The 20077-nt window shown below is 40.1% G+C and overlaps 1 protein-coding gene across 1 annotated transcript; it reads right to left on the reverse strand.

Annotated features, from left to right (window-relative positions):
* Positions 1 to 1837: 1837 nt before the first annotated feature.
* On the reverse strand, positions 1838 to 16921 carry LOC100368004 (LIM domain transcription factor LMO4.2). Its single transcript, XM_078013885.2, has 4 exons — positions 16314 to 16921; positions 15401 to 15644; positions 10336 to 10573; positions 1838 to 3415 (listed from the first exon to the last, which is right to left on the reverse strand). Exons 1-4 carry the CDS (start codon positions 16348 to 16350, stop codon positions 3407 to 3409), a joined length of 528 nt encoding a protein of 175 aa, XP_077870011.1. The 5' UTR covers positions 16351 to 16921; the 3' UTR covers positions 1838 to 3406.
* Between the last annotated feature and the right edge of the window lie 3156 nt (positions 16922 to 20077).

Here is a 20077-nt window from a genome sequence, read left to right on the forward strand (position 1 = left end):
CGGGCAGCGATGTAGTGTCGAGAACCGATCGAGTGCAGCGTACATCATACATGCTGTATGATGGAGCAACGATTGTTATTAATCGCTTTTGTCCATTATTACATTAGTCCAACTTAACACGTTGTCAGACTTCTTCTAAATATGAAATCTAGAGAAAAAAAATCACATTTCAGTCACGGAGTTGTTAAATGATTTAGCGGGTCACGTGATAAATTGTGCATTTTAATCAACGTTTGAGTGCTTACTAATGGATGTAAGTATGTGCAGGTAAAACACTGTGTATTGACCTTTGTAGTGCAATAGGACTCAATAGTTACGGAACTCAAGCGCGTATAAACAAACTCACCTTCATATTGTACGAGTATACTGCGCAGAATCACTACCCCCCCCCCCCCCCACACACACACACAAGTAACAAGTCCGTATTTACACCATCAGGTTACATTGTTTTGTGTGTACTAAATTTGCGTGAAGATTGTAATATTAGCGTAAATTCACGTTCAATTACGCGCAAATTATGTTGACAATGCTTTGTCATGTGACCTCTGAGTATGATGTCATACTTGCGTCCACGGAGAGTGGCGCTTGCACCCATTCCATACACTTCGCATCAAATCATCCGTATACTGTGCCCACCTCATTAAAACACACTGTTCTCGTTACGTCCTCTCTACAGAATATATCCGATTAAGTCATAGGAGAAAGATTCAAGGTCCCACATTTCCTATTTATCGGACAAAGATCACTTTATTTTTAGTAAATTCGAAAATATTGCATCCTTAAGGTTTCAATTGGTATCGCATCCTGTGCATTGCTTAATTGGTATGAGACAATCTGGAGATTTACGATGGAAGTTCAATCGAGCAATAAGGTATTCCAGAAAAAGGGGATTAATGCCAGTTACACTTAAATCGTATTGGAATAACTTAAGGAGAGTCCGCAACCGGCTTTCATTAATATGCCTAGTATATGATGTCAATTAAGGGTTGGGAGTGGGAGTATTCTGAAACAAATGAAAACGACGTTCGTGGAACGGTGGACATTACAGCAAATGCAACCGGTGACAAATGCGGCTCTAGATGAAAAAAATAACGTGGAAACGCATATTGATAGATAAGGAAAAATGCTTTATTTGGCCTTTTTGTAACAAAAAAGGAACGATTGCCATCATCATTTATGTTGATAAATCAATAAACACGTCCAATATACTTGGAATCGAAGTCCGTTCCCATTCTCTCCATGACAACAGTGAAAATACTCGTAGTAGTAACATTAATAAGGAAAAGTGGTCTGTATACATTATATGGAACCAACGAGAAATAACGTATGCTGAAACGATTTAAATACAAGCGCACCATATAGGTGGGTAAAGACGAAGGGATTGTATCCCCCGGATTCAGCTGTACAGAATGAAAGTGGAAAAAGCTTTCAACAAAACATAACGGAGGACACGAATCAATAATGTAGCAAATTTCAGCAAACAGAAGCAACCTTATTACTATTGTGTTAATTTTATTTTAAATACGCGTCTTCTTTCAGTCGCTTAATAGATGCATTATATTTTTATACAAAAATATAAAAGATAAGCCCCAAACGGTTGCGTTTTGTCAGTGACTGCACGTGTCAGGGTGTAAATAGCTAATGCAACACTATAAGCAACAAATAAATGAAAACACGCCGTGGTCACGTGACGCCGACCGCAATGATCGTTATCAGAGAGGATTTGTTTTTTTTTTATACGTAAATATACGAAACATAGTGCTAGGTACATTGCTGACGCACATGAGAATTAACTTGAATTCCATCAACAAATTCAAATAAAATAAATAACGGCACCTTGTTTTAATTATTCGTGTCACAACACGAATTTTTAATATTGCAAATATTAATAAACTATAATTAAGTTTACATTCGGTTTGGCTTTCGCTTCTATTAACCGATTGCATGACATTTTTACGACAGCAATAAATTCGAACAATTAAGAAATTGTGTACAGATTGACACACAACTAAGGTGGACAGTAATGTTAAAATAAAAAAAAACGATGAGGATTGAGGACTATGCGAACAGTTTTCATGATGTATATGTATAATAGTGCATGTCAAGGCTTAGAAAGTCGCGAAAACTAGTTTTTAGAAGATTAGCTTTCGCTTTAGTGTGTGCTGGGAAAAAAATATGACGTAAATTCCACCAACCAATAAAAAAAAAAACGGCAGACGATACACGCCACTTTACACATTTCGATGCAAGGTATTAGTTTTATCAGAATAAATATCACCTATTTTGAGTATGTGAAATATTACAAAAATATCGCGATATTCTTCAAATAGATTGAACTAGAAATACAATTTGAACAAGAAGAATAAAAAAGAAACTTTCGTTCACTCCCTTTAGTGAAACAAAACAAAAACAAACTGGAGTTCAAAGCCACGGCGTCATGGCGCGTGATAATCGGGCAAGATCTATCAGATCAAGATTGTCCCACTTTGGCTTAATACATTTCTAAGAAAATGACTTAGCATTGCACTTTAATGTTTTAGTTAAATCAATACGTGTCGATTTCATAAAGTAATTATAAAATTATTTCTATCTGCATGATGCCTACAGAATGGGTATACAGTTACAAATATGCTCACACGTGGTTAATGCGACTTTCTCTTCTCACACAAATGCACATTTTAAAAACCAAAAATCAATTTCTGGATACTGAGTATTAAAATTAGCATTATCAAAACGAGCGTACAATATTGGCAAACCAATATTTTGACGTAATTGTGGATTCTCTTTAAGATACCGCGTGAAATCATTAGGAGTAGATGGTGTGTAAACAAACAAACTGGGCCGCCATGATGAAGATACTTCCTCACATCCAGGAATTCAAAGGCGCTTCAACATACTACGGTCCGAGAAGAAGCACAAAATAATAGGTAAACTAAACATTTTAGTTAAAACATTCCCTTTTTAAATATAATTGCATTTTCAAAACTATTTACATTTTTTAAATAATACATGATGTAGAAGTCTCCTTCTTCCTTTTCAAACCACAGTGTTTTTATAATCCAAGTTCTGATAGTTTTTTTTTAAGAGTCAACACCGATTATTCCCGATCCGTCCTTCATTATTTGGTTTAAGTATTCGGCATGTGTAATTCACGACACATCGTCGCGGGAGATTTCCAAAGTTCGATAAGCAGGTGCACGAGGTAAATTCAAGTCCTGACTACATGCCGCAACTGCCTCCACACAAAGATAGGGGTCCCTGCTTCGAATGGTCATTGGATCCCAGTTGTTCAGTACACTTGTTACTGGTTTGACAAATGTTCAAAGAACGTGAAAAAATAACCCGTTTTACGAGGACGATTTCTGTAGTTTGAAGAAAGACTTCCATTACGACAATCGCGGACGTTCTAACACACCTGTAATACAACAGAAAGAAATATGAAGTTAAGCATACATCATTTAAACAGTTACAAATCTTTTTAAATTGCATCTGTTGACGAACTAGAATGTTTTTTGATCAAGTAAATGCATTACGTTCTTTCCTGCCATTATGGTGTTCACACATTCAAAATAATAGGATTGTTGTTTACACAGGCAAATATGTATAGACATACACTCGCATATCGAATAATTGATAATACACAAAAATGTAGCTGTGTCAGTTCTCAGCGAATATTACGCTTGTTTCTACTTTAATATCCGACCCACCACTTCACAAGTAAACAATGGGCATATTAAGCGTAATAAACCACTAAATAAAGAAAATAAATAAGGCGAGGCCGAGTATCAATATTAAACTTAATTTCAAGAAGTTTTAATCAGACTATTATTAATGGCAGGAAATTTAATATCCTGTTAAGAGGTTGTTAATGGTGTTAAGAGGGTTGTTAATGAGTGTAATATTCAACTTCCATACACAGGGTTGTGTACAGTGGTGTCAGTGATCACGTGACTTTTTGATCATCGCTGATGACCTGCCCAACGAAACTTCTTATCCAGTACATTAGTAGTACGAGTTTCCGATTTATCACAACCAAGACAGGGGCAGTGTCTGATATAAAAATGAGTACTATAACACACGGCGCGATTTAATCTTGTTGAACATTATCACCCCTTCCAACCCATCAAAATGTTGGTGTTATATTTTGCACACTTACAAATATTTGTTATAATGCTTTTAATTTTGGATCAAATGGTCATAATGGATGGATAGTTACGAATCTTGATAGCACCTGTGAAACATTTCGGGTGTCGACGAGTCTTCAATTTAATCGCCAATGTACAAGATATACAGTTCTTAAGCTATTCGAATCAAGAATTCCATATTTTCGAAATTCTCGCAAAGGCTTTAGATTTCCATTGTGACCTTAGATGACCTTCGCGAAATCCTACCGCTCGTAACAACACTTGCAGTTAGAAACGTTTCACCATGGACTCTGTCTTTTACCTCCATGGTTTACTAAACCTCCAAGGTTTTCGTGAATAGATGCTGTTTGTTACGTTGTACAAATAGAACGTGGTTGTCCCCTTATGTAAACGGCAGTTCGTGACTACAGTAGACTGGATCGGACGGCACAAACACGCGAACTGATATATCCTCGGGGGCGGTCATCCGGGCATTTTCTACTGCCTGGCAACCCTCGCGGTGAAAACAAAGACCAAAAACTCGCAGAAAACGGTACTTTGCGATGGTTGTTGAGAGTCCCCCTGAACAGTGTAACAAGATTAGCCCTACGTGTGTAACATATATGAATTTGGTTGTTCAGGATTTCTTCAAAGTTGAGTTTGTGTTGTTTTCTCGAGTTTTCACCGGCTCCACCGGCGTTCCACAGCAGCGCGCACAAAGCCCATAGAAATACGTGATACAGTGGTGCGCGTTTTAGCAACGTAGAACGTCCATGACGTAGCTCCGCCCCCGAGGATAGCCATGATGCCCCATATGGGACGTAACAACCACAGCTATTCGTGCACTTTCCATGTTTGTAAGGCTCGAGTAAGAACGGGATGTTTCAGCTCGGTGAGCAAATTATTAAATGTTATTTGCACAACAAACGAGACAGATCTTTAATAAATTACGGAAAACACGCTCGGATAGAATAGGAACGCACAATGCTATAGCAACTATACTGATCCGCGGTCACAGGCGGACATGGGTTCGGCCAAAGGTCCACCACGTGGCTTCAATTTAATATACAAGCTGGATCGGTGGTTCTATCATCAACACACCAATCAAGTAACCAATCTAACACAGAACAAGGCAAATTAAAGGTAATATCTATCATGTTAACATCCCGGACAAACAATCCAAGTCAGTCACATCCAAACCTTCGTTCCAGCAGTGCTCATCCCGCCGCAAATGCCAATCCCCTTCCATGCACTTGAGGGCGCGACTACTATATTGTCAAACAAGTACCAATTTCAATTCACTGGCATGCCTTCCACCGGTGCACACCCCACCCAAACGCTCACCCCCCACAATGTACTCGAGGACAAGTACTAATTTTATTTTAATTTAATTTAATTTATTTTTTTAAGAATTACAAAATCGCTACATAATTGGTCCAAAGCGATAGATATCACGGGGAAAGGCATAATCATTTTCACAACAGTGCATAATATTATATCAGTTCACTGGATCGCTGATAATCGACAAATACATACCAGAACGAACTATCTTGAAAAGGCAGTACAAATGGCATCGCTTCTCCAAACAAGACTAAACACAATAAAAGTTAATTGCTTTTAAACACATATTATTGAATTAACCCAGTTTAAAAGATCCATGCAACATATGTGTGGCTATACTTAACAAAAAAATATGTTAACACGGTCGACGCATGCGTAGATCCTATCACAAAATACGGCTCCCGCGGATCATCATGTCTGGGAAAGCAACATTTGTTAATCACCAACAGGAGGGCCGCGCAAATAAAACTTGTACACGTGATTAATCAGGTTTCGGTCTAGTTAAAATGATTTCTTTAGCTGAATTGGAATTAGAACAGCAAGAGAGATACCCCGAAACTAACATTCAGTCGAACAGGGAGTCGAAAATCCGGGTCTGGTGTCGGATTGATGAGAGCCGGCGCGGGGGGGGGGGACTCCCACGAAGTCGATTATTGGAGCATACCGTCGCAGATGGGACAGTGATGATGTTTCTTTCCAAAAAGACAGTGAGCAGGGTTCTATCGCAATAACATGTGCACATGTACAAGCATAGTCCAAAGCTTGTTTACTTGGCATATGGGAACTCTAATTGGGCGAGTATTCACATTGCACCTCCACTCACGAACTCAAACAAACAAACTAGCCAATTTACTTGGTATATGTACCAACATATGTCGTAGGGCAATCACAATAGGAATGTACGCAGTCAATTCATTGCCGATCCAATTTCTATTAACACACAATAACTGTACCATTTAATCACATTTGCGGGTATCCCCTATATATCTAACTAAAAAAAATAATGGCTTTGTTTGTTTTTTTCAGCGTAGAGCTAATATTACAAAATAAAACCGCTACCACTAAACGAGTCTGGAAAACATCGTACGAGTTTTGTGATGTTTTAAAATACATCTATGACTATAACATCGCCCATCATATTTATAATTCCAAACAGGAATTTTAGTGCATACATATGTGTATTAATTATTTATAACTCCAAGTTCCAAACAATAAGTAGTAACGTCGAAGACTTGTTTACTTTTTTATTTGCAAGAGTTCTGTCAGTTGCCACCAACAGCTGAGCAACTCGTTTGTACTGTGATATCTGGCCTTGATACCATAAAGTTAGAGGTGTTGATCAGTTCACGGATCAGGAGCGAGACAGCAAGAATGTGAAACTCTCTCCTTGGGCCTCGTCACACTCCAGAACACATCGCATTCATTTTCGTTTTATCTCTGGCCACCCTAGCACACTTTTGGTCATGCATCAGCGTTCAGTTTTATTTTTGACATGTATGATAAATTTAGAAGACGGTATGATGCAAGTTTCAGCATATATAAATATATACGTTCGAAGGCATCCCAGCCCGAAATAGCGTTCAGTCATGCTGAGCTGCGTAGAAAATGGGTAAACATATATGGTGAAATAGACGAGACTATTTTTGCCATGTAATTAATTACCCTCTTCCACTTTGTTAAATTAATAGATTAGCTTTATAAATTGCCAATCAACTGCTATTCTGGAAGACCCGATACCAATTAACCTCACTAAATTGGAAATTTAATAGTTATAATATTGCTCAATGGGCAGCTATATACGATGCAAATAAACAGTAGTTTGCTTTCAAAAGATGTATGGCTCGCACGAAAATCGATCTATCGGAACATAGATATGTTCGCCGAGATGAAAAGATTCGACAAATCAGTTTTAAATCGAATTACGACCCTCTTTTGGGCATGTTTATAGAGACTGTAAAGACCGCCATCTAAGTTTTTACCGAGACTAAATTGGAAAGTAACCGACCCGTAGCAAATGGACAGCTGGTTAGCCGTGTTGATTGACGTGTATCGCGCGACGCATGCGCAGAACCAACCTCATCACCAACGGCCAAGTATTTCCAATTCATTTTCCGACTGGGAAATTGGAATACGTTTTAAACAAATAATGCGCTGATTAGGGGGTCTTAATGGCGTCTCATTGTATGGACACCAACATGTGCTGGGGTCTCATCATACATAAAGAAAGGAAATGAACGTGTTTATTTTTACGAGAGTCTATTCATAACATTAGCCGGCTTTGACGGGAACTGGAATTCGTTCCCTTTTTTCCATTAGTGTGTAGATGCCTTCGTAAACACATCGCCTTCAAACGGAGACCGTTTTCCATTTCCTCTCATTTTATGTTCGAGAAATTAATCATGCGCGGATCAAATTTGGCTTTCTTGTTCTCGCACCTGCCTATAGGGAGTCATTGGATGTGAATCGGCCTGATATTCTTCGATTGTCGATCGGTTGGGGCTGTCCCTCAGTGGTGCACGCTTCAGTAGAAATAATGAATTTTCAAATTGAAATTGCAGTCATAAATAGAGCACTAATTATCGTCCGTATGCTTTTCTATATAAGCAAGCCTCTCTTGTGGCACGATCTCATACACTCCACCGCAAATTGGTAGCATCGTTTTTATCGTCTGCCACCAAATTTGCCCGCCAGCAAAATAAAACTGCACATAAGCTCGGATTGTTCATCAGATTTTTCTCTGGGTGTCACTGTATATTCACTCTATGAAATCCTATCTAAGACGAGCTAGAGAACGCGGACATTTGTTTTTTTGGGGGGAATGTAGTCTTTGCGAAGACAACATGACAACGGACGTCTGTCTGCTGTGGGAACATTCAATAGTCTTATGTCAGGTGGTCTGAAGTGGAGGAAACAAACTGAGAACATCGCTATAGAGATAAGCAAAGCCATTGGAATGATCATCATTAAGTCGATGGGATGACTCAAATCTTTCAAAGACCACCAATTTTCATCAGCCGTGATTATCATTTCTTTTTCTTTAAAAAAAAGGAAATTGCAAGTTGCAGCTTGTATGTCCGCCGCTTTTATTGGCTTGCACGTTATCGGGTTGCTCGGCCGTCGAGATTAAAAACACGATATTGGCGCCAAATTTATTTGCAACAACCTCCTCCACTGTTCAATTTCGATAATTAAAAGTTCAATTTCTGATAAATTCGACCTCATTTTCAGCAGTCATGCTATTAGGCTGACTTGTTCCTCCGAAAAATGACGGATCTAATCACAATTTACTGGTATGCCGAGTTTGAGTGACAGACTCGAAAAGCCGTCGAGCAAAATTAATTAAACAGTGGCTGTTATTAAAAAGACGCGTTATTAAACAGGATTGTCTAATTTATTTTGTTAGTAATATACAAGGTAATATTGGATAAATTTTGTGCTATTAAATCTGACAAGACCGTTGTATATTACAGTTGTCATACCACCTTTGATGGGTATTACACAATGCTTTTATTGAGAAATTATGGGTTCGGTGCAGTGCATCAGGGAAACATACTGAGCATTTAACCCGGCGAGTTCTTGCGTGCCATTTTTCAAATTAAAATAACTTCACTACTAATCCGCGTGTATTTACAAATACAATTTGTCGAGTATGCAAACACGCAATTTTCCCCCTCCTCTGACGTCACACAAACATTGGCGGGCAAATTTGAATATGATATAGCGCACGCACAACAAAAACTGCAGAGACATTAATTTAACAACCAGAGATTACTGTTAATTAAAAACGTTAATTTCTACGGTTGTGTCACTTCCTAAGTGTTCTTCTTTTTTTTTCTGGTTTGTTTTTTTCATCACAAAAGCGAACCGAATAAACACATTTCTGGAACCTCCTTGTATCATTTATATGCTAAGAACGTTATTTTTTACTGATAAGTCAAGTATTCATTATAGTTTATTCATATCGGGGTGGGCCAAGGCCGGTTTTTTCTTTCGCCACGTATTGCAATTTTGAAAACGAACCACATTTTTTGCTTCGATTGGGTGTTCACAATTTTAGAAATATAAGCATATCGCGTGGCCGATAATGTAGCATATCTATACACACTCAAATGGCACCCAACAATACAGAGATTAAACCAATCCACGTGTCTGGGCAGGCTTCAACATCGTTGGGAAATAATTTAATGCATTGTCTGGTGGCCTGGCCTAATCTAACTCAACAAAAAACATACAATATAAAACATCAACGATGTTTCTATCCGACTTGAATGTCTTACTGTAACAGGTAGAGGCATATTCTCATTAAACATACATTTCTGTTCGAGTTTTTAAGTATAGCTGCAAGCTTTCACGTATGCCATAACTTGAGTGCTCCTTTTAGCCAACGTGAATGCAATTCCACACCTGGGGAGGTGCCCACTTAGAACTATATGCCCATTCCCCCCTCCCTATCTGCTGTGTCAATCATTCACCGTCGTCTGGGATTGCGTAACACAAGTGTATTCAGGTTTCCTGCAATACTAGCACCAATACAACCATGTGAGTGGGTACACAGGCTTTATTTCGGCGAAACATTGACCGTATCACCGAAGGAGTCGCAGTCCAGGTGATCCAGAAATCATGACACTGGACCCTTTCGGACCTAGTCAATATTTTTTTCCTATTTATGAATTGACAACATCGAGTTAATATTATCAATGTTGACACTATGAAAAGTATATATTTTAAATAAATCTGAAATCTCACAGAGGCAGTTCCACAACCAAGAAAGGGGGGAAACGCCTATTACGTATTTCATCTCTGAACAGGGCCGGATATGCATGGTCTTGGCACTATCCTGTTGTAGACGACATATAAGCGTGCGACATACCTTATTCCTCGCTCGTATTCCTGTGTTATTGTTGGCTCTTAATATCTTAAGGTGGTCGGTCTCACAAAACAGGTTGCCATTAACTATCAGAAACCTGTCACCCGGAACGAGTTGATTGTGACACGACGTGCAAGCAAAACACTTCTGGTGATACACGTTCCCCTGCGCCCGCATGACCAATTCACTGGCTGGTATCGACTGACCACACGAACTGCAAGCACCACTGTTGCCGAAAAGTCTAAAAGGGAAGAAAACAAGGTGTAACAAATTATTGTGAGTTAGTAATATGCTTGGGTGAAGAAGAAGAATTTGGCGTTTCTGTCAACGCATGTGTAGTCCGGTTACTCCGTCGATATCAAATGCTGGTGTCACATGCTCTGGTGGTCGTCAACGATAGGGGGGTCAGTTACACACACATTGTACCCAAAGTGCGTGGCTATACGCAACCACACTGTAGCAAGCCTGAGCACATAGGGGTACATCAACTGTGAACTACAAAAAAAGCAAATCAGAAACTAATCCGGATAAGAGTCAACAGTTTCTACTTGATACATTCTTTGGGATACGTTACAAAACATAGTATAATTGTGAATAGATTCAAGTTGTAGAATATAATATTTGACAACAATTGTAAAAAAAAAGCGATTGCGCAACGCATTTTTAAAAACACAGCGCATGTAGCAATAATGAGTGCACAAACAGACAGGGAGAAATAAGCATGGACATTATACTGACAAAGACAAAACGATGCAAAATTTTTCATTTTTTACTTCTCAAGGACAGACAATAAGTATGGATGCTGTGTGTCCTCAGTCAACCTCGATGGATTGCGTGTATTGGTGCTAACAAAGAGGTGTTAATCGTCAAATATTGCGGGGGGTCCTCCGCCAGTCAGGATGGTCACGTCTGCCTTTTTACTAAGTCCCGCTCCTGTCAACATTGTGCTATTCTCCGCTGTCATCCGATCTCCAGCGCTCGAATCCCCCTCGTCCACTAATGAAATCATCGACCATTACCGCAAAGAGACTTTACCAACATCTGACAGTGCTAGTGGATTTTAAAATCCAAAGTAGTCAGCAAATAACCCAATAAAAGATTTCTAGACGGGACTGACAGCCCTTTTAAAAACAGTTTAAGAGATGTTAGTTTGGTTGGTATTTACTCGTGGATAATAAGAATCGAATTTTCCCCAAGACTGGAGACGATAGGTCTCAATTTAACTGAAAGTCACGTGACAGTCCATATAAAAGAGCACCCCGCGATAAGTGGCCACTATTATAGGCACTAAGATAAAAGCCGTGTCTGTTTGTTGTAACTAAGCTAAACTCTTGTAACACGGGATGGTAAAAGGGCTTCAAATTGAACTTAATTCTGTTAGCGGATCTAGAAAGAAAGTAAACTACCCACGAATGAAGCGGACTAAATCACGTATGTTAGTACTGGCATTGACACGATCCGGTATTTCTTTCTGTACATATCCAAGGTCCCCTTTTTTACATACACTACACAGCAAGCGTGTGTATCTAAAAATAATATCACGAGTTTATTGGAAATTTTCGAGCAAGCTAGATAACAAAGACGCGGGAAAAATTCTCTTGCACGCGTTGAAATCGAGGCTACACACTTCAATATATAGATTTTAGCAGTGGTATACAACATACAGGACATTAAAGTAAATTAACAGCAGAAAAACAACCACCTAATAATACATGGCACGACTAATTACACTAACTGTCGCACAAAGGCGTACATTAATAAAGGCTCATTTCAGATCGAAGTTGTCAGTCAACACACTTTAATCCAAAAACTCTTCCATTGTCATACGCTTTTGTGGGTGGTTTTAAGAAAAACAAGAAAAGTGTTCCCTAATTGTGCCCTGGTAAAGTAGACTTGTTTTCTGAGATCAATAGGAGCTGGGATAGACCCTCTAACGTTTTGCACTGTTACGCACATCGGATGGATTGCCTGGCTGGCTGGCTGGCTGGCTTGGCTGCCGCTTATCATATCATTGATCAGCCTACAATCGTGAATATGGGTTTAATAAAGATGGCGGCGAAACGTACTATACTACGCATGGTTACAGCTACCTGTCCAATATCATATCTCAATTGTGCCCCTGGGAGTTAGATGACGTCTCGCGCTTGTCATTGGAAGCCCACTAAAGAAGGCTTTAATGACATATTAAGGCCTCCAGACAATTTACCATATTTCCAGGATTATTCAGAATACCTGTTGACGGGATTATAGCTTGACATTCTCTACTAGCACGGCAAATCACTACTGAATTTATCCGCCGATATAAAGAAGAGCGCGTTGCAGTCTTAGGAACTGCGGGGGTTTGTCCTCCAGTTTTCGAATGCAATTTCAAAATTGACCCGCCACGAAAGCGTTGGAATTGTGTCGGGAAATGTGCATTGTATCGGGAAAGATTGCCTTGCCCAAAACTAAGTAAAAAGTACTACTATAAACAGCGAGTTCTTAATTCGAAACATCCCACTCTCCGTTTTACGATTAATGGGCCATTACCTTCAAACCATTTGACAACCAACATATGCCCGTCAAAGAGAATAAAACAAATAAATACATTTTATTCGATCCAATTAAAATGGGACATAAAATATAGACCTCGACTGAAGTGATTATAGACTCCCCGCTTTTCCCGCGTTTAAAAAAAAAAAAAAACCGGTGAACATCCTACTCCACGTTATCATACGTACAGCGTTAACAACTTAACCTACCTTCACCGGAAGACAAACAGCTCAATTAAGATCACATATTAACAGTTTCACGTTTATTTAATTGTGATTTGTTTTACATTTTTTTTTATCTATAAATTGCACATAAAAAAAATATAAATTCGTGCACAGGCAACAATATACGTTGGCGCGTACTGCGCACACTGACAGACAGGTGCTATTCCTTAGTGGCCACTATGACCATGGAATATTTATGGCTCCAATTTAAAAGGAGACATTTTCTTCTATATGTTAAATTGAACGAGAAAAACTCAAGTACTCTTTTCTCTATATACTAACCATGTGATTAGGTCACATCAGGTCGATCCGTGGACATCGCCCAATCACATGGTCGATATTAACAATTATTGCATTTTATTTCTCAAGCTCGTTCTGGGCGACTAGGGAATACGTCTCGCCTTCCATATGCTTACACCCATTTGCCCCCTACTCTATATACATTAACGACAGGCAAAATTACACTTTTCATTACTAGAGTTGCCGAGCTGATTTACCGGAGTCGTTCTTCACCGAAACGCTGTCGTGTCAGCGCCGTGATCCGCAGGTAAACAGAAAGCCGAGCGAGGCTGGCTAAATGAAAAAGCATGTACTGAGAGTGTTGACATTCACAAGTAAAAACGTTAACGAGCCTCTACACATTCTAAGTTCATTAAGAATTTCACGGTTGGCGTGGCTCATACTTAATTTAGGTACGAATCGAAAAACTGCATTATGGCATACTAATACAGGCTGAGTGGGTTTGGTCACAGCTAAGTAACGGGCTTTTAGCAAATACTCTAGCGTTTACCAAGTTTTAATGAGACCTCCACTGTGTTCCCAGACAATAGGGCCCGTCTTAATGATACCTCCGTCTCCAGGGCACGGAGATGGCATTCAGTTATATCGAAATGCAGCGTTGATAAAACTAGATCCCTTTTGGTGATACAAGTTTCGGCGTAGAATTCCTCCGAGAGTCGGTAATGGGGAAAAAGGGATAAGACACCGAACACCCATCCATGATGTATGACCATTGTAGACACCCTCGTTACGCAGTTATATTGCGATTTTATTACTAGAAAATATCATTAAATATATATTTTAATACTGTTTCATGGAGTCTTGCGAATGAATAGGTAAGCAGGTGCTCACGTGTCCACAATAATTTACATTTATATAAGCCTATACACGCCATACCCATTATTTACGTCGACAAAAATTGCTGGGCCGAAGTGTTCTTAAGGGAAGCCCTTAACCGGAGCTGTCCGACAATAATAAATGCCTCTATTACAGCAGTCTTATTTTTAGCTGTGACTTAATTTAGAACCAATATGAGAAAGCTATTAAAATAGATTCCCGCAGCTAATCAGTTATGTGTGCGGTGGACAGCCAGTCACCCTAGTGTAAAAGAACGAGTGTTCGTTTCCATAACACACTCGCCGGCCGAAGTGCTCCCCTTTTATACACGTTATATTTGCTCGACACTGAAGCTTAATTACGGAGCATCTGATTAGCCCAGTTTACAATGGTTCGGGGTGTTCGATTCAATCTTTAGCGACGTGCTCTCAATCTTCAATGAGTGCCACCACTTATATCCAATATCTTTGCCGTGCTACCGCCTAATGGCAATTAGAATTCAGTGCACTAATATTAACCAAAGCGATCGCACATGCGCATTAACGTAGAAGACGGCTCAATGGACGCTCGTTCCAGTTATTCGTCAACTAGCGATTTCAATCAATGTACAACGATGCTAGAACCACCATGACTCGCCCGGCACGAGTTTCTAGCCACGTAGGGTGTTTACTCTTCATGTTGGAAAAGATGGAAATAATAAACTAGGCGAAAACATCACCAAATGTGGAATAAACATTGACCAGTCGCTACGTGTTCTCTATATCGCCGACATGTTTGGTTTGTTTTCTGTACAACCAACGTAGGCCCGTCGTCCCCACTATATAATAAAGGTAAACACGCCAATCATCTCAATTAAAAATAAAGATATATAACTGACTAGAAATGACAAGCTCGAAGAGCTTTCAAAAAGTTCAAACATACAGCAGACTGGGTCGAGTTGAATGTGGCGGCACTGTAAACATGCTTTTAAATTCGCAAAAGCACAATAGACCTGATTTTCATTGTAGCACCCACCGACTGTCAATCAGTATACACAGTGCCCGTTGTAATTAGGTAAGCACAATTCGTAGTACTTGATGACCAATAAATGGGAACACATCGCGCAATTACGGGTGAAACTGACAACCAACACGCGTGTATAAACAGACGACTTTCCGCCTAATTAAGACATTAAAACGAAATGCAATTAACCTTACCTTAAATAGTCTTTTTTGCAGAGTATCATGCCTCCCTTCGAAAAACACGACGGACCCAATTCACCAAGCTGCGCCCCACAACACGTACACTTCAAACACCCAGTATGCCAATAGCGATCAAGAGCATGTAGTAAGAATCGGTCCATGATCTTTACGCCACATCCCGCGCAGGACCTGACGTTGGCGTTGTTGTTGTTGTTCGTTGTACTCACTACACTCTGTGCCCGCTGTTGCTGCATGGTTGCTGTAAAAAATAAAATAGTCGACAAAAATGCCTAATAAATAAACAACCCGTGAATGCGAGGAGGAAGGGTGTGTGGGCACAAGTATTTTTATAGCCACATTTTTTACGAGGCTTACCCACAGAGTGAGTCAATCGTGGTGTGTTTTTTACTTGGAGTGTATGCTATATACACCACCACACGCCGTCAAAACATAACGAGACTGACAGGATCCCAGGTTTCAAATTGGGCGGCGAACCGTAGTGGATTTCAAGACCACCCTTGGTGCCCTGGTTGACAATTTCATAATCTTAAAGACAGCGCTGAACGTTTTTTAGTAAGACAGTCGTGTTTCTTCGAAGCTGTCAACAGCCCAGTAATGTATTCTATCTTACAAACGACATGCAAGGCAAGTAATATCGACGCACTGGTGAGGTCAACCCAAGCACTATTTAAAGCGTGCCTCAACGCAGCTGTTAGCGCAATCAGGCCACTATGTGCTTTTAACCAGCGAATGCATGGCTAAAAGGGCGGTCCAGCAGCCCGCAGAACGCACACATTTGACAATCGACGATCCCTACCCTGTAATAGTGGCGGAAAATGACGATAAGCATCGGGAAAAAGAACGAAGGACTGACTGTAAACACACACAGCGATGGCCTCGTCTGCAATATACTAGTATGCACACTCACCGGTAATGTTATCGAACTGAGGACCTTTATTCTCCATTAGCGGACAAGCCGATCTATAGCGATCTATCACAATAATGTGTTGCCACTATAGTCCCTTCACAGTTAAGAAGAAAAAAACGTAACAGCAAATGCTTTTAGCGACGCTGGATATTAGTCATTTAGCTGTGTGTACACGGTAATATATAGAACCATTCCATGTGATGGAGGCGATGATACGTCCGTACAAAGACACTGTGCTCGTTCGTCAACTGGTATGTCGTGACTCGCGGGAGGGTCTGCAGTATCACTCCAGTTATCTCGACGTTACAGTGCGATCGGAGTAGGACGGGTAACTCGCTCGGAATCGCTGTGAACGTGTGTACATGTAGTCGTATGAACTGACGGGTCTGAGAGGTGCCTTCGTGTTAGCCAGCAATGGCTGTTATCGTTGTCGACGTAATGCCAGCACTGAGGCTTTTCACCAGTATTGAACCTTGTCTTGAATGAGACTCAATGATTACCAGCGGGCGAATCACGTTACACCGTTCTAAATAACCGTGTCAGCTGAAACCAACATGTGTGGAGTACTGAAGAGAGCGCCAACAATGGTCAGACGACAAACTAGCCACCTTGCCAGTAATTGCCAACCTAAGTGGCACGTTCCATTATGGTGGCGGGGGAGACTAATTTAGCTTGACATGCTTTTAATCTCCGACCTTGTCATTTTACACGTTATTCCTCTTTGCTGGGTTACGTACTAATGGATCTGAGTGCTCGCTGTACAAAAATAAACCTTTTACCATGATTTGCCTAATGCACTCGCATTCCATTAATCTAATTAAAATAATTCACTACAAGCCCCTCTGTTCATAAACGGCAATCCCACCGCCGGCGGGAAATGGATCGTCCTGGCATAGTTGCGCTGTAATAAGGTATCCATAATTAAAGAGATAATCTGCAGTCACGTGACTCGGGTGTAATTACATTTTACCCTACCACGTTATTTGGTTTTCTATGGGAGCTTGAGTCACATATACCCAAGGCGACAATACAGCTGCTTTCAATGACAGCCAGCGACGAACAACAACAATACCCGCTGTCAATTATTTGTTTACTAACTCATAAGTCCGACACAATTAAGCTTTCTCACGAAACTGATGCTACAATTCGGCACGTAATTGCAATCTACCTGAAAAAATTACCCGGGATGGTTGCGTTATTGTTGACACTGCCGTTAAAGTTGGAGTCCGGACGTTGGGGACGGGATAACGAACGAGTTATTTATTGTACCAATATTGGTATTAATACCGGGAACAACCAGACTAATTAAAACGGTGACAAGCACGTCTGAAACTGGACAGGAAAATTCAATTTAACTACATCGTATAGCTGTCAACACATCCAGGTACATTTCACAGCGAGACAGTATCGGGCCATTGTCTCGGTCAGTATAGCATAATGAAATCCAATATATCACGAAGGATGGAAAAACAATAGCAATAAAACAATGACAGCCACGTCAAATAAATAAATAAATAAACAAAATAACAGCACGAGTAACACGACGTTCCTCAGGTTATCAATGTTGGCGATAGTTTGATTTATTCAGACTACACGACCAGAAATGTGTGTTTGGATCGGCCAATTAAAAGACACACTAATTAACTAGCGCGGGGTCGTCGACCTATCACCACAACTTCATTTCCTTTACCCAACTTATTAAAAAAAATAGTCCGTGTTCTTCAGGGAAGTCGCACAGAGCGGACATCGTACATTCTATCGTATACTGCGTTAGTGGCTTATTAAAAAATATGGTACTTCATTAGTAAGGACTTGGAAGACGCGAACGCGCTAAGCCGGGGGAACCGAGAAGAATTCTTCATGATGTGACGTTTTTTTTTTTCTTTCCAAACCATCGTCGACGCATCACTAGCGTGATTGATGTTTCCAAGCAAGAACCCAATTACAGGTTTAATCCGTCCCCAATTTGAAGGTTTCATTATTGCGAGCTATTATAAAGCTAGTCGAGCAATTTACCCAATGTCAATGAAAATAAACAGGGTTTATTATGAATGGTGGCAGCTGTCATGGAAGGAAATTGGCTGCATTTCGTATGCGACTCGATATTTGAAATTCAATAATAGAAATGGTCGTATCTGGGTTAGGAGCGTTTTCTCTAATTGACACCTATGTTACTCGCTTCGATATCGGACAGTAGTTGTATTTCGTCAGCAAGAACGTATGTGAGCGCCTTATCCGTCCCCGCGCAAGACAATCACACCACGCGAAGCATGCGGTCTTGTCAATTTCGCGGGCCTCGTCACGGAGATTCTGACAAATTTGTGCAGATTCGAGTAAAATGTAATGAAATCACGAGAGCAAATGACACTCATACTGATTAGCAAACTCGTCTCCAGAATGTAATCAAGTCTGTCTTTCAATTACACGAACATCGTCGACAGTCGGGTCGGAAAACGTACTGAGTTTTATATTATCTCTGGGCTGTTTACGTGGTTGGTTGGATGACTGACTTTCCTTGGTGTAATTCGCTGTGATACAAAGTTGAATGAAATTGAGATTACCTAACCTATAAATATTGATTAGTAATTCGGTTTTAATTAAAAGCCAATATTAGAAGGATCTACCACGTGACCGTCTGTCCTCGGAAGGTGGTGGTGCACATCGCAATAACGGCATCGTGTTCACGCAATGCTACCGGGAACGCTATGTAGCTTCTGTTGCCAGCTTTTTTTTGATGTACTAAATGAAAATATGGTTGTTGATAAGGTACTATTTACAAATCAGCGTCTATCACTTTAATTGTTGTGTGTTATGTTATTATTAATTACCTGCTCGCAGGGAAATTAAGAGCTGCGCGGGGAGCCTGAGGCAGACCATGGAGCTAAAAAAAGATCCGTGGGTAGACTATCACAGTTGCTGTTGTTTTGTTTTTTAAAAGCTGCAACTGTCAGGCAGATTGAAAACAAATTAGTTGATGAACTCGGATTAAGTTTCAAAATAATTTTAGCAACTAATGATTGCTGAAGACCTTGAAAGATACATCCCTTTTGACAGATGACGTTCCGATTAATTTCTAATTTTCCCAATTCGATTTTAATCAAGTATTGAAAACAACATGGATGATAGGTTACCGATAAAACGAGAAAATATCGAATAGTGGTCGGCCTTTATTTCTTGACATCACACGTAAATACACTGGATGCGGTCCCGCACAATGTGATATCCTCATCAAGGCAGATAAACAAATTCTGGGGACTATTATATAGAATAACTGGAAAAACACAAAACGATTTGTTTGATTCAAGACAAAAAGAGACAAAACCACCATGCAATTCAACAAGGGACACGAAGGTCAGTGCACTGTCTATGTTGAATCGTCCGAGTCATGAACAGTCGTCACGTAATTGGGTTCCTAATTAACTGTTCTTCCCAATAAGAAAAAAAAGTAAAATGACCCACTCCCCATTCCGTGTCTTAGTTATGTTTCGAGATCGGCTTAGCGTGTTTCCGTCTTAGACTGTCTCTAGTCCATAACGGGATGATGTCAGAAGCCGATCCGACAACGTGACGGGACAAAGTGCACTGACGTACGCTACTTCCCTCCCCTCGACGCATGTTTCACCCTCCCCCTTTATATAAGCTGTTTCGTACCACGTGATCATGTCGCCGCTACACCCATCTCCTTACTAGTACATGTATTTTAATCAACATGTCTAATTGTGTTCACTTCCTTACTCATATCGTCATTCTTTTATGATATTGCT

The sequence above is a fragment of the Saccoglossus kowalevskii genome, chromosome 17, assembly GCF_978046115.1.
Source record: "Saccoglossus kowalevskii chromosome 17, keSacKowa6.1, whole genome shotgun sequence".
Lineage (NCBI taxonomy): Eukaryota > Metazoa > Hemichordata > Enteropneusta > Harrimaniidae > Saccoglossus > Saccoglossus kowalevskii.

What these genes read in the sequence shown, in the direction of transcription:
- LOC100368004 (XM_078013885.2), bottom strand. Translation starts at nt 16,350, where the DNA reads ATGGAGAATAAAGGTCCTCAGTTCGATAACATTACCG. An exon ending in TCAGTTCGATAACATTACCG is followed by an intron (nt 15,645 to 16,313) that starts GTGAGTGTGCAT and finishes TATTTTTTACAG; the next exon opens with CAACCATGCAGCAACAGCGG. An exon ending in TGCAAAAAAGACTATTTAAG is followed by an intron (nt 10,574 to 15,400) that starts GTAAGGTTAATT and finishes CTTCCCTTTTAG; the next exon opens with ACTTTTCGGCAACAGTGGTG.